We start from the raw sequence: 10,895 nt of genomic DNA, 5'->3' as shown, positions 1-10,895 counted from the left end.
CTTCTCCATACCAACCTCCCCCGCCACCATGGCCGGCCAAGGATGCAAGGAGGCACCTTCGTCTTCAGCTGTTGACTCCTAGGCGCCTTATCGAAGAGCCTAGCCGCCAGCAAGCTCCAGTCCAAGATCCACCACAGATCTGGAAGGAGACCGGCAGCGACGACCAAATGGTGCCGCACCGGAGCACCAAAGAGGCACTCGGCCCCTGTCACCTTCAGATCGAGATCAGGACGACATCTCCGACCAGTCCCCCTCGCCACCAAGGCCGGCCAGGTGCGGAGAAGAGGGCGTCATCACGAGCTCGAGTGGAGGGACGAAGGCCTTATTACGGAGATCTGTTGAGGCAGTGGAAAAGTGATAAATAATAGAATGCTTGTGGCAAGCACCATTTTGTTACTTCCCTTCTCAACTTCAAGTTTTCTGACATGTTGCCCAAATAAATGTCCGATCTTAAATCATGATAATAATGTGTGCATTTTCATATATGATTAACTTGTCGAAGATTTGACTAAATTTGAATGTATCTACATGTTAAATAGTGTTTATATACATCTAAATCTTAACAAATTTGAGACAATATTGGTGGGAAGGAACAAGGAAGGAGTAGAAGAAATACTGTATCTTATATGCGGGTATAGCATATCGACTGAGCGAGTATGCCACGTAAAATTCCTACTGGTGAAGTAGTAGCAGTCGTTGGCACGTAAAATTGTTGTCTCGGCCAGTAAATTAAGCATAATACTGTACCACGTTCCACCAGCACTTACTCTTTTGCAGCGCATCGATCGGGAGTACGTACGTAGCACATTTTTTTTGAATGGATCGAGGCCGGATCGGGAATCCAATCATACTCTAAATTTGGGCAAGAAATAAACAGATCAACAAGGACTAGGCAACACCGGATATTGTGTCCACGTCAGCTATCCCCCAACAGATAAAACCATGCACCGACCCCTGGCGTGCCACTGCCGGTGGGCCGCCCGCCATTAACGGTGTTAATTAATTGCCCCTCTGCCGCTGCCGGGCACTTTAAAACCCCCTTAAACCCTGCTGAAACCCCATACATACAACAGCCATCTCTGCCCGGAACACCTCCCGACACACCAGCACCTCGTACTAGTCTTAATTTCTCTCGATCTCTGCCGCGCCGCTCGCTCGCCGGCCGGCCGCCCTAAGGGATGGAGGAAGTCCGGCCGAGCGAGGCCAGGGTGGTTTCGTCGCTGGAGATCGAGGACGGCGTCGCTCGGAGCGGCAAGGCCTACGAGCCTACCTTGCTGTTGCCGCCCAAGAAGAGGTCGCTGCTGCGGATGTTCCTGGCGTGCATGGTCTCCGGCGGCATCCAGTACGGCTGGGCGCTGCAGCTCTCCCTGCTCTCCCCATACGCCCAGGTACGCCCGATTGACGACATACTATACGCTAGCTAGCTAGCTAGCCCTCTGTACGTACGTAAGTTAATTACGAGTACTACTCCATGCAATGCATGACAATGAATCTTGAGCTTAATTACTGATCCATGTTTCTTTGGATTTCCCTTCGTTCTTGGTTGGTTTGTACGTCTCTAGACTCTTGGGATTCCTCACCAGTACGTGTCCCTCACTTGGATCTGCGGACCCATAGCTGGATTCGTGGTAAGTACTGATCAATTTCATACACCCCGTTTGATGTCTTTCCTTTCCTTTGCAAAATCCAGTCTGTCTGCCAGACAGAATAATACTACGTAATCTGATCTGAATATATATATATATATATATATAGCATTCTTTAAATCGGAGATCTCCATTATATATAGATCATTTCTTTCCTTAAATAAAATCCATATATCAAGCTGGAGATGCATATACGTACGTTCTTGCCATGTCCACAATTACGTGTGTATTTAACCCTCTCATTTCGTCCACAGCCGTGTGTATGCACTACTAGACATAAGTGGTATTGATTGGAATGAATTGATTGATGCGGCAATTGATGAATGATGATTTTCCTGCCTGCAGGTGCAGCCCCTTGTGGGCTACTACAGCGACCGCTGCACCGCCAGGATGGGCCGCCGGCGGCCCTTCATCCTCGCCGGGTGCCTCATCATATGCCTCTCGGTAAGTACTAGCTAGCTAGTATAACCAGAGCTCATCTTCTACCTATGATTTGCTACCGATCTCTGCTGATCCATACGGCTATACACAACGTCCGTCCGTCCGTCCCTCTGCAGGTGCTGATGATCGGATTCTCGGCGGACCTGGGCCGCCGCTTCGGCGACACCAAAGAGCACTGCGGCACGACCACCGGCTCTCGCTGGGCCGCCGCCACTGTGTACATCGTCGGCTTCTGGTTCCTCGACTTCGCCAACAACACCGTGCAGGGGCCGGCGCGCGCTATGATGGCCGACCTCTCCGGTACGTACGTCTGACCCTGCACGCATGAGATTTCGTCAATTTCGCCTTTCTGATACTCATCTTTCGTACGTGTTGCATATATATATGCAGCTGGGGACTATGGCCCCAACGTCGGCCAGGCCATCTTTGCCGTGTGGATGGCCATCGGCAACATCCTCGGATACACCGCCGGGGCCAACGGCAAATGGCACCAGTATGTTCTTCTTTTTTCTTCTCATCTACTCAACACCCTAAGCTACAACAGAGTACCTTCTTACTAATTCTTAGACATTTTGACCAAAAACTACCTCCATCGACCGTCGTAGGTGGTTCCCTTGGCTGAAAACAGCGGCGTGCTGCGACGCATGCGCAAATCTTAAGGGCGCCTTCCTCACGGCTGTGGTCAGTATACATTCCAACCGCTTCTTAATCTTTCACTTTTGCTATTTATTAAGGGACCCCATGTCCCCATGTGTTTTGTGCCTTGGTACTACTTAATCTCAAATATGTACATGTAAATTACTAAATTATTAGTCTACTAACAATGTAAATTGTATGCATTAAATTATTAACATATGCATTGTAAAATTCTGATTCTTATTGAAATATGAAACAATCCAATGTACTCGTGTCATCTTTTGATTGAACAAAATTATTCACGATGAACTGAAAAACTGCCGAGCCCCAAATATACTTTTGCTATTCTGTTTATTGCATAAATTTATTTTGGACAGGTCCTTATTGCCATCAGCATGACGGTGACAATGTACATGGCCGACGAGAAGCAGCTTGACAAGGCTGATGTCGAGTCCGCCTCGGGCCACGGGTGCATCTCCGTCTTCGGCGACCTATTCAAGAGCTTGAAGAACATGCCTCCCGTCTTGTACAAAGTACTCGCCGTCACGTTCATCACCTGGGTACGTACCTGCATATATCAACAACCTCATCGTTCCATAATCCACCATCCAACACGAATTATTTAGAGGGTTTCTAACTGTTAGGCGAATGATAATTAACTAAGTCCCTATTTATTTTGCAAATTTGTTCATTCATGTCTAAAATATTGTTCATGGTAATGGTTATTCGTTGACGGTTCTTGGTGTTCATGGAGAATTAGCAAAACCTAATTAATTTACATGACATATTTCTCTAATATGCTTATTTTTCAGCTCGCGTGGTTCCCCTTCCTCCAGTATGACACCGACTGGATGGGCCGGGAGGTCTACCATGGCGTGCCGCAGGGTCCCAAGGCCGATATCTACAACGCAGGCGTCCGTGAGGGCGCTATCGGCCTGCTCCTATGCTCCGTTGTCCTCGGGGTCACCTCCTTCCTCATCCCCACATTGTGTCGCAAGCTCACCTCCAAGGTCGTTTGGTCCATCAGCAATTTCTTGGTCTTCGGCATCATGACGGCCATGGTCATTCTCAGTTTGGTCTCCACCAAGGGGTACAATGCGTCCCTCACAGCCGGCCTCAACGGTCCCAACCGCACGATCAAGGCCCTCGCCCTTACACTATTCGCGCTCATGGGAATCCCGCAAGCCGTTAGTTTAATCTAGCTGCAGTACATCTATTTTTTCAAACCGTTTCATTTGCAGGTTGTGCTTAATGTTCTGTTCTTGCAGGTGTTGTTCAGTGTTCCATGGGCTGTTGCTTCTGAGCTTACAACCCAGGAGGATGGTGGCGGCCAAGGCCTTGCCATTGGTGTTCTCAACATCGCCATCGTCATGCCGCAGGTAGAAAAAAGAAAACTCTGCTTTTTCATGCACCTCGATTGTTAATCTGCATGTGTACTTTGGTCATAACTTGTAACTTGTTTTTGTCCAGCTCATTATCTCCCTCACCGCTGGTCCGATAGACAAAGCTTTCGGCAAGGACAACACACCAGCATTTGGCATTGGCGGCGCATTCGCCTTCATCTGCGCGGTCCTCGCGCTGGTCCTGCTCCCCAAGACAAGAGGCACATCAAACGCCGTCATGGCCGGAGGACACTAATTTATATGACGACAGAACTACAGGCTATGCAGTCTGCACCACCATCATATATAGCAATGTTTTTATTATATGTGCCGAGGTCATGTTTCTGTTTTTATTTACACTGTTGTTCCTTCGTTAAAACAAATAAGCTCTTTTGATCCCTTTTCTTTTCCCAAATGCTAAAAAGTGCTTGGATGCTATTTGACAAAATGAACTCTCGATTTTGTGCCATCCGATCTTTCCATCGCGGTCCATCGCGCGAGTCTTCGAGTGAAAATGTCCCGACAGGATTACACTTGGCCGTCCTATTTTTTTTCTCGCATGACTTTCCCCCACCATTCCTGAATGTGACCCCCTCTCCACCCCTGTTCCCCCCCCCCCCAAGATGTCGCTGTCGTGGCCAGCTACTGCCCCGGCCGTCGCCTGCTCCTGTTGTCGTCGTACGCCGGTGCCGTATCAGCGTACCGCGCCCTCCTCCTGCACGGAATCCCCGCCAACGCCACGCCGCTCTGCCCCCAAGCGCTTCGCCGTGGCTAACCCTAGCTTCATGGCTCGGGCGGCATGCCGATGGGCTTCGACATCTGCCACTTGCCGGCGCCGCCTTACCATGGACGTCTCCACCATTTTCACGCTGTTGTGGTACCACCACGCCTCCTAGGCACACCCCGATGTTGGATCGGGCTCCTAGCGTTGCTCCCTGCATCGGCTCGGGCTACCATCGACGCCCCCCCCCGGGTTCCTCTCCGTAGACATTGCCCTCTGGTACTCCTACTGCTCCACCCTGAAGCCCTCTCCTTCAACCTTGAGGCCCAGATCAACCACGCTGTCTCGGCCTCCCCTAGTTGCCTGTGATGCCTTGGATGTATACTGATGGTGTGGTGATTCTGTGGCCTGGGCTAGCCGTGGCCTTCTGCGACGACACCTTCACGACCAATAAACCTTCTACCATGTGTGCAAAGAGTAAGTTGGTTGTGTATTTGCAATTTATTTGGCGTGCACCAGGTGTTGGTTGAATTGTTTTCAGGGGCATGATAGTCTGGATGCCTAACATTTGGTGTTGCTAGTGCTATTTATCCACAAAAATTGCACACTTGGTTTAGATGATTTGGTGATATTTCGTACCTCTAGTGTTGTTATCTTCCGGCATCTTGAGATGGTTATGTTAGGTCTAAAGCGAATTTGTGCACCACAAGATCGTGAAAGTCAGCATGTACGTAGAACACCTAATTAACATAAGACATAGAGTAGATAGATGGTGCATTAGGGGGCATTGAAGATCCCATCGATGCCTGCGTGAGGCAGGTTTGGTGCGGCGGTGTTGATGACGATCCGGTGTGGAGCTCCAAGGTGAGTTACATGGGTGTACCTTCGGGTACCCATTATTAGTATACCTGGCTCGGCTCGGCCCAATATGAAGAATGCCCAACAAGGCAACCCGAAGAAGTAGTCGACTAGAACTCTTGTAAAACCCTACGCTGGTTGCATATATAAAGCTAGCCAGGGTACCCGATAGAGAGGGAACAACAGATAGACAACATAGCTCCGCCTACGGCGGCATCATGTAAACATACTTATGATCATATACTAGATTGCTAGCGGTACGTAGGGATCCTCCACCGAGGGGACCCGAAGCTGGGTACGTCGTGTGCCTAATCTCGCTCCCGAAATCTCCATCGTCGCTCTTCCCGAAAGCCAAGTCTACGATACGTAGACATTGGCGAGGTGCTCCCTCGTCAATTGGCGCCATCTGTGGCGATTGGATTTCATTATCCGGGCGGGATCGTCATCTTCTTCAATAAACGGGACTACTGGATCTTCATTGTCGTCGTGGAGCATCGACCAGATGAATTCACTCATAATCGGCGGCTTGTCTGGTCGGGTCGATCGACTTAATCCTTCAGCATCACAAGGTCCTGTAAAGGTCCTGTAAAGGAGTAGCAGAAGTTGCAGTATTGGTCAGGCAAAAATCGGAGGAAAAATATGCCCCTTGCCACGTCTCCAACTGGCAGATCACATCTGGCCAGCCATTGGCGAGGACGCATCCGGAAGTTTCGCGTCAAAGTCAATCGATTGATCCAAAATATAGCAGAAGATTTGCGTGATACACATGTATGATGGCCTTTTAGGCACACGAAGTGAATTGCAGCAGGGAATAAAACGGTTCAGAATTCTAGAAGTGCATCCGCGACTGTCGCTATCTACACTACTTAAAAAGAAGGAACATGTTCCCTATTCTGCCAACCTCTCACTACAACCAGTTTTGGTCGTCACCCAAATGGGCCACACCGAATGGGCCGCACCAGAAATCGCAGAACGTATGTAATATCGCGCAGAATCAATCTCGCCCTGAAGGAATGTAATCTCGCCCAGAATAAAACTCCTACTAGAAATCGCCCAGAATTCCCAAAAGGAATGTAATCACGCCCATAATTCCCATAAGGAATGTAATCACGCCCCAGTCAAACTTGCCCAGAATCAATTTCGCTCTATAATCAAGATCATTCCATAATCAAGCTCGTCCCATAAGGTAATATAATCAACATCGTCCCGTAATTCCCAAAAGCAATGTAATCACGCTCCAGTCAAACTCGCCCAGAATCAATTTCGCCCCATAATCAAGATCATTCCATAATCAAGCTCGTCCCATAAGGTAATATGAAGATAAATGGAATCAAGGTTAATGAGGACGTGAATTGCACCCAGGCAGAATACTTGATGTACAAAAGCAGGACCCGGCCTAGAAATTAGCAGAATATGATGCAACCAATCTTCAACCTTACGAACTAACCATAGCAGTACAACTTAGCTTCGGACGCGCCTGCTCGAAGAGAATAATGCCACCAAGGCCGTACTCTTGCTTCGTCTGGAATCCTCACTTGTAACTTCTTCTTTCTACACTATAATACTGCATCAAAGATTTCATTTGTTAGTTTGACTGATACATGTGTTCTTCTCATTTCTCAGGCATGTTAGTTTCCGATTTGTTCAAGACATGCACACGTACGGTCATGGTTGGGTGACGATCGCGAAAATTGTGACCGCGCGAATTAAAGTGACTCGGATGGGAGATCTTATTTACCACGTCATCCTAGCTGACACAAATGTGAGTCCTCTAATGCATTCTTGGTATCCAGTAGCTACAACTTTCTTCTCGCAATGCTATGTAAATGCTCCTTGCTGCATACATTACTTGCATGCGTTTCTTTCAATTCGTTAGGATGTAAGGAGCATTTCATAATATAAATAAAGCAGTCCAATAGACATTCCTGAAAATAGGATGCAAATAAGGAGCATGAGTAAGGCAGTATAGTAGCGCCCAAGCTTCAGAATAAAATGATTTTAGTCCAGTTTCCCATAATTATGTGATGTCCAGGTTCCCATACAAGTTTAACAGAAATGCATCTATTCTTTCATACCCAGTAGTGCAAAGGTGCCATTTTAACAGGAATGTGTGGTACTCACTGGTATTGCATGCATAATTATTGGTGTACTAAAGAAGAGGTCAACATGTAGATTGGTATCTTTTGCAAAATGGTTATAATTACATAAGTGTCTATCTTTTGCAGTTTGACAGGGAGACAAGATGGAGGCGATAACGTATTGGCAGCTAGCAGAACGTTGTAACACTGAGCTTCTGTTGACTGCCAAAACCCACCGGCGGGCAGCGGCCTTGTCAACACCGTAGAGCCGGGAAGAGCCTAGAGCTGTGGCTGGCTGAGACCCCTCCGAGCGACGGCCCGCAATGCTCTTCTGGTCACACGCGGCGTTGCGAAGTGCAAGGGCGTGCCACCTGACCTATACCTGGTCAGGAAGGTGATGGGGATGCCTCGCTTAGTTTCCCCGGTGGCATACATGTAAACGTTAAATACGAGCCTCGATCGGCTCTCAGGTTATCCTGTGAATCGGCTCAAAGAGCCGATCCACCCATGATTCGTACGGGGTGCACGAATACTTGGTGGTCCTGCTTGATCAAGATGAAGCTAATGAGATCTACGACGATTTAGGGTTTTCACCGCATAATCGGATCATCCTACTCCAGGTTGGGCCTCGCGGCCACGCACGGTGCTCGTAAGCCGATCCTAAACAAGGCCAAAAACATGAAGTTGATCCACGGAACATCCCGTTTAGGACTTGCGAACGCCACCCTACGTGCCACTGGATCCTCCCCCCCTTTGTAAGGCCTAACTATTGCAGATATTAAACTAATCCTTGTAGAACAAGGAGCAATAGTAAAGGATGAGATCTACTAAATAATGATCAAGCGGGGTGCCGCCCCCACACCTGAGATAGGAGTGAGGGCGGATAGATATGCAAGGGTTGCACTACGTAAGCATGCTTAAACGAAGAACAATGCTAACCCTAACACATCTAATGATAACTACGTTGCTCGCCATCAAAAGCGCTTCAAGTACGAGCAACGCATGAACAACGTGGGCTTAGTGCTGCCTAGATCGCAAGATGCGATCTAGGCAGCATGTCGCTTACCCGATAGAAACCCTCGAGACGAAGGAGTTGGCGATGCGCCGAGATTGGTTTGTTTTGGGGTTGAACGTGAGTTGTTGTTTATTCCATAAACCCTAGGTACATATTTATAGTCCAGGGGACTTTCTAATGAGGGCGTGCACTAAACCGTGCACGAGTAAGATTCTATCTCTAAACTAAAATACGATCTAATATGTTACAGATACACGGACAATTAAGCCCAACTTGGTATAAAAGGCCGATCCACGTATTCCTCCATATATATATATCTTCAGACCATCTTGATCGCGGCCCACCTCTGACTTGGTCAAATTCTGGTGATAACACATGCCCCCCTGGTTTTGGAAATATCATTTCCAAAATCATCATACTCTTCCCTCGTCGGGTCATGTCGTGGCATCACCGTTGCAGTATCTCTTGTCTCTTCATATTTTGCAGTGAGGAGCCATGATGCCGATAATGAAGGCAGCGAGGATTAGTAACATGGCATCAGTGGTATGCAAACAATCGGCTCTCCTTGAGCAATCGGCTCTTTATTAAAAACCCTCTTTTAATACTGAAGAAGCGTTTCCAGCCAGCCGTTTTGCCGATAGTCGAAGTCACACGATCTTTTAAAAAAGGAAACCGACGGCGCCGCATCGGTCTCTCTCATCAACACACCGGGTAACGTTGAGCTAGCCATCCTTCCAAACGGTAACCCGCGACCTCCATCTGCAAAGACAGAGTCAGATCCCCAAATCGTCGCCCTCGAGCAGTTCCAATCCACCAACCCCTACACAGATCTCGACCGCGCGGCTCCCAATTTCTTCAACGCATCTCATGGCGGAATCAGCTAACACCGATACCACGGTTTCCGGACTGAAGGTAATCCTCAACCTCCTCTCGCCGTTCGACTTTGACATGGGATTAATGCAAACACCCGAATTAATGCCTCGCTCCGCCACTAATTTAGGTTTCAGACATTCTTCTGCCACATCCTTCTCTCGCAAATTCGATGTGCCTCGGTCCTCGTTCTTCTGAGAGCCCTGCCCTGTTAATCTCATGCGAAGCTAACCGTAATCCCCTTTGTGAGCCAAAACCTAGATCTGACTTCCGGGCCGACCGCCCGCGAGCCCGGCCCAATCCCACTGAAGGTTGGGTGGCATGGTACGAGTAGGGTATCAAAATCCCACTATGCCACTTGGGAAACCATAGGAATAGCCGATGCCTCGTCATTATCGCTGTCTCCTCTTGAGAAGAATGAGAATATCTTGAAAACCATCGGCTACTTCTGGTCCGACGCACCGAACTCGTTTCATGTTTGGTCATGGTCCTATGACTCCGACCCCGCCGGATGTGGCCATGATCACAGGGCTAGACATTGCATCTCCCAGCCCTTCGCATTCAAGCTGCCAAAGGTCCCTTTCACTCTCTCCTCTAAAAAAGAGTGTACCAACTCGGGGTGCCTATCTCAATCGTTATATGAAAACCAAAGGCCCTGTGACAGAGAGGGAGCACACAGCCTTCTTGAATTTCTGGTTGGAGCACTTCATATTATGTGGTCCGTCACTTGCTCCTACCAAGAATTACCTCTCCTTGGCCTATGAACTCGCTAAAGGCACCCAACTTGGTCTAGGCAAGCTATTCCTTGGAGAGATTTATCGATCCCTTCAACTGATGTCTGTCAAACTGTTCACTCGCAAGACAGTTAAAACTGGCGGCCCCTGGTGGTTTATTCAACTGTGGGCCCAACTATACTTCCAAAGCCAAATCCCAGACTTCCCATTTCTGACCAACTGCACCTTTCCGGATGAAAATGGCAAGGAAATTCGATGCACCAGCTACGGCCAAGCCCTGTATGGTCTCCCGGGTAGCAGATTGATCCCCAAGGAAGCGACAGGGTGGTTTAAGATTTTCTTCCAGGGTTTAGACAACCCCCTGTTCCACCCTTATACCGAATCGGCAAATTTTGAAAACCCCGTCTCTTTCCGATTGGACGACTTTGCCGATGACACCGGCACACGCACTTGTACTCCCTCATGATTCGTCCTTGCTTTCTCCCTCGTTGGCATGAGCACCTCGAACCGGATC

General features: G+C 48.5%; 1 protein-coding gene across 1 annotated transcript; it reads left to right on the top strand.

Annotated features, from left to right (window-relative positions):
- The first annotated feature begins 1,178 nt into the window (after window positions 1–1,178).
- Window positions 1,179–4,476, top strand: LOC124648111 (sucrose transport protein SUT5-like). The gene is made up of 10 exons (XM_047187928.1): window positions 1,179–1,388; window positions 1,563–1,628; window positions 1,992–2,090; window positions 2,204–2,387; window positions 2,478–2,580; window positions 2,693–2,768; window positions 3,101–3,283; window positions 3,536–3,910; window positions 3,992–4,102; window positions 4,194–4,476. The coding sequence occupies exons 1-10, from the start codon at window positions 1,179–1,181 to the stop codon at window positions 4,359–4,361; spliced, it is 1,575 nt and encodes a 524-aa protein (XP_047043884.1). The 3' UTR covers window positions 4,362–4,476.
- Window positions 4,477–10,895: the final 6,419 nt, after the last annotated feature.

This window comes from Lolium rigidum, chromosome 4, assembly GCF_022539505.1.
Source record: "Lolium rigidum isolate FL_2022 chromosome 4, APGP_CSIRO_Lrig_0.1, whole genome shotgun sequence".
NCBI classification, from domain to species: Eukaryota; Viridiplantae; Streptophyta; class Magnoliopsida; order Poales; family Poaceae; genus Lolium; species Lolium rigidum.
The sequence above is the reverse complement of the archived record's forward strand: the minus strand, read 5'-3'. Positions and strand labels throughout refer to the sequence as shown.

Bases quoted from the DNA above. Each gene is read 5' to 3' on its own strand.
- LOC124648111 (XM_047187928.1), top strand. From the start codon at position 1,179: ATGGAGGAAGTCCGGCCGAGCGAGGCCAGGGTGGTTTCGTCGCTGGAG. The intron at 2,388-2,477 runs GTACGTACGTCT...ATATATATGCAG, and splicing joins TATGATGGCCGACCTCTCCG to CTGGGGACTATGGCCCCAAC. The intron at 2,581-2,692 runs GTATGTTCTTCT...CGACCGTCGTAG, and splicing joins GCCAACGGCAAATGGCACCA to GTGGTTCCCTTGGCTGAAAA.